Genomic DNA, 4,137 nt, shown 5'->3' with positions numbered 1-4,137 from the left:
GTCACGTTAAAGCTTAGACAACATTAGTCTCTGGCAAGGCATTATATTTTGACCAGAAGAGTTCCTATAAATATATTAGTTGTGTCCTTCCTGTATATAACGAGCTCTATCATCTGGTAAAGTACAGTAGGTGTCACGTTTATATAGATTACGTCATTCAGGACTTTTTTATCTCTTTCTTATTGGCTGTTATACTGCAGCTTCAGCTAACTTGTATCCACCTCCCTACGGTCTTTCCTTCCGCCTCCGAAACACACTCAGCTGCAGGACATTAAAATTGTAACACTAACTTTATAGTTAATTTTTCAACTTTAATTATAAATACAGAGTAGCGTAAGAAATAGATAAGACTGGAGGTAGAGATTTTGAGGCAACCTTTCTGGAAATATTCACCAAGACATGTCTTTAAGAAAGACTTGTACCAAAAATATTTTAATACAAAAATACATGTCCCCAAAAGCACATTAATATAAAAACACGTGATCCAGAAGACATCCATAAATAACAATTTTAAATCCAGCATCAGATTCACGAGGGCTGAGAACGAGATCACTGTATACATGTGCAGTTGTTGCAAATGTGGATCAATGTATAACAACATCGACAGCGAGCATCCAAACATCATCGACAGCGAACATCCAAACATCATCGACAGCGAACATCCAAACATCATCGACAGCGAACATCCAAACATCATCGACAGCGAACATCCAAACATCATCGACAGCGAACATCCAAACATCATCGACAGCGAACATCCAAACATCATCGACAGCGAACATCCAAACATCATCGACAGCGAACATCCAAACATCATCGACAGCGAACATCCAAACAACATCGAACATCCAAACATCATCGACAGTGAACATCCAAACATCATCGACAGCGAACATCCAAACATCATCGACAGCGAACATCCAAACATCGACAGCGAACATCCAAACATCATCGACAGCGAACATCCAAACATCATCGACAGCGAACATCCAAACATCATCGACAGCGAACATCCAATCATCGACAGTGAACATCCAAACATCATCGACAGCGAACATCCAAACAACATCGAACATGCAAACATCATCGACAGTGAACATCCAAACATCATCGACAGCGAACATCCAAACATCATCGACAGCGAACATCCAAACAACATCGACAGCGAACATCCAAACATCATCGACAGCGAACATCCAAACAACATCGACAGCGAACATCCAAACATCATCGACAGCGAACATCCAAACATCATCGACAGCGAACATCCAAACATCATCGACAGCGAACATCCAAACATCATCGACAGCGAACATCCAAACAACATCGAACATGCAAACATCATCGACAGTGAACATCCAAACATCATCGACAGCGAACATCCAAACAACATCGAACATGCAAACATCATCGACAGTGAACATCCAAACATCATCGACAGCGAACATCCAAACATCATCGACAGCGAACATCCAAACATCATCGACAGTGAACATCCAAACATCATCGACAACGAACATCCAAACATCATCGAACATCCAAACAACATCGACAGTGAACATCCAAACATCATCGACAGCGAACATCCAAACATCATCGACAGCGAACATCCAAACATCATCGACAGCGAACATCCAAACATCATCGACAGCGAACATCCAAACATCATCGACAGCGAACATCCAAACATCATCGACAGCGAACATCCAAACAACATCGACAGCGAACATCCAAACATCATCGACAGCGAACATCCAAACATCATCGACAGCGAACATCCAAACATCATCGACAGCGAACATCCAAACATCATCGACAGCGAACATCCAAACATCATCGACAGCGAACATCCAAACATCATCGACAGCGAACATCCAAACATCATCGACAGCGAACATCCAAACAACATCGACGGATGTCCGACAATACTTGCAGTCCGATATCGATATAACATTGAGATAAGAACAGTTAAAATGATTACCTGTCTCCTTGGTGGTGGGGGTGGAGGTCCCCGACCCATAGACGGCTTCCTGTATCTCGCAGGTCACACCCTCACTGAGCTCTGTCTTAAGTGTTGGCATGACCTGCCAGGTGATGACACCTGGAGTGGAAAATACTGCTATTTTATATATTTGACCTCAAGACACAGATGGAGGTCACCAGGAAGGTACATTATAAACAATGATTCTGGCAGGAGAAAACAACTCCAACTACATAATAACCATTAATGTGTCTACTATGCACAAAGCGGCAGTTAACAACCTTCCTGGGAATAAGAAAGTGACTCTTAGAAGAGTGGATAAATCGCCAATACTTGTCAGTCATTAAAAGGATAAATATATTCATAAAATAAACCTTATCGTCTCCAACTGAACTAAACTATAATGCATTAGTATGGACATGTCATTGCCACATTAAAATCGATGGTAAACACACTGGTTGAAACTGATGAAGTTAAAAGATGTTGGCTTCACCTGCCAAACGCTAACAAAGCATACCAGCACCAATGGGTGTGTCACAGATACACAAACCTGCCAACCCTCTTTTCTGATTATCATCCGGATGCCTCCAGCCACATTCAGGCTGGCTAGGCGACTCAGCGCCTCGCTTACTTAATGCCACGCGCTTGTAGCCTTAAGTCTATGTTGCAATTTGTCGATATATATTGCGAGGGTGAGAGAGGCATCGGGTGGGAGGTCATCATTGGATGTTGAGCCGCTGGTCACCAACGCTCAACAACAACAACGGTGGGTGGGGCAAAACCCTCGGGTCCGAGCTTCAGCTCTTGGGCCCCATCCACTTACAGGTGTTTCCTCTGCAACGTCGTACTAGGCCTTAACGACTTTTCTCGTTATCCCATCATGCACATGACTGTAGGCCCTAATTGCACATCGTGCTTCCGCGTTGGTGTGTCATGCACACTCAAGAGGGAAGGTGCTGTTCGTACGTGGTCACCAAGTTTCAAATTTTGTTCCTCGGCGTATCTCAGGAGGTGGGCCAGACCTTGTGAAGTCCTGGCAACGTTGCCCAATCCACTCCGCGGTTCTTGGCTGTTCACTTCCGGTCACCAGGGTTGTGGCGTCCTAGCAAGGCAGGTGTCCACTAATGTCTTGTCTGATGTGGTTATCTTGAGGTTATCTTGAGATGATTTCGGGGCTTTTTTGTGTCCCCGAGGCCCGGTCCTCGACCAGGCCTCCACCCCCAGGGTGCAGCCCGTGACAGCTGACTAACTCCCAGGTACCTATTTACTGCTAGGTAACAGGGGCATTCAGGGTGAAAGAAACTTTGCCCATTTGTTTCTGCCTCGTGCGGGAATCGAACCCGCGCCACAGAATTACGAGTCCTGCGCGCTATCCACCAGGCTACGAGGCCCCTAGGTGGTGAGGTGGTGAGTCAGTCCTCCTGATGACAGCTAGCGTTGGCAATACCATACTCTCATTAAGTGATGATGTGTCGGCTATGACCTTGACTTGTTGCTCCCCCCCCCCCCACCATGGCAGGTACCACAAAAATGGGGGAAAGGGGGTGGAGGGGGCGGGGGGGGGGGGAGATTGAAGCGTAACCCCCTCCTGTCCCTCGGAAACTGAACTAGGTTCGCCCCAGAAAATAGCTGTGACATACAACGCTGGCCTCAGGTGTGGAGGGAGCGGATGTGGCAGACAGTGTGGTAATGTCAGCAGACCTGGGTAAAGAAACATTCATAACTCATGTCTGGTGGAGACCTGGACCTGCCGCCCTGGAGGTTTTAAGATGGATAACTTCCCCAGGGTAGGTAAAGGTACGTCACTCTTGACCAAGCACATACATTACAACTCTTTGCCTTTACCTATTACTCAGATGACAGTTTAGTGCAGTTACTGTGTGTGAGATCTTTTAACCAAAGGGTGACAAGGCCTTACTTGGCTACTAATTAAGGATGACAGAAGGTCATCCTCCACTGACTGAACATCAGCAACAACCATTCCTTCAACTCTCTCTCGGGCACTGGGATTACTGAAGGTAATTCCAGTTCTTCTCTTGCCACATAAAGTTTCAATTTATTTATGTGGATGGTTCTTTCACTTTGTTCTTCAAATATACCCTTGATTATCAAATTTACTGGGCCCAGTTTCTTAATGACTCAATAACAGCCTCGCC

At 45.4% G+C, this 4,137-nt stretch overlaps 1 protein-coding gene across 1 annotated transcript; it reads left to right on the top strand.

Moving 5' to 3' along the window:
* Positions 1-587: 587 nt before the first annotated feature.
* Positions 588-2,228, top strand: LOC138356955 (germ cell nuclear acidic protein-like). The gene has a single exon (XM_069313489.1). It carries the CDS (start codon positions 588-590, stop codon positions 2,226-2,228), a length of 1,641 nt encoding a protein of 546 aa, XP_069169590.1.
* The last annotated feature ends 1,909 nt before the right edge of the window (positions 2,229-4,137 follow it).

Source organism: Procambarus clarkii, chromosome 75, assembly GCF_040958095.1.
Source record: "Procambarus clarkii isolate CNS0578487 chromosome 75, FALCON_Pclarkii_2.0, whole genome shotgun sequence".
Classification (NCBI taxonomy): domain Eukaryota; kingdom Metazoa; phylum Arthropoda; class Malacostraca; order Decapoda; family Cambaridae; genus Procambarus; species Procambarus clarkii.
This window is presented reverse-complemented; position numbering and strand designations above follow the sequence as displayed.

Excerpts from the sequence above, each read along its gene's own strand:
- LOC138356955 (XM_069313489.1), top strand. The coding sequence starts at position 588 with ATGTATAACAACATCGACAGCGAGCATCCAAACATCATCGACAGCGAA.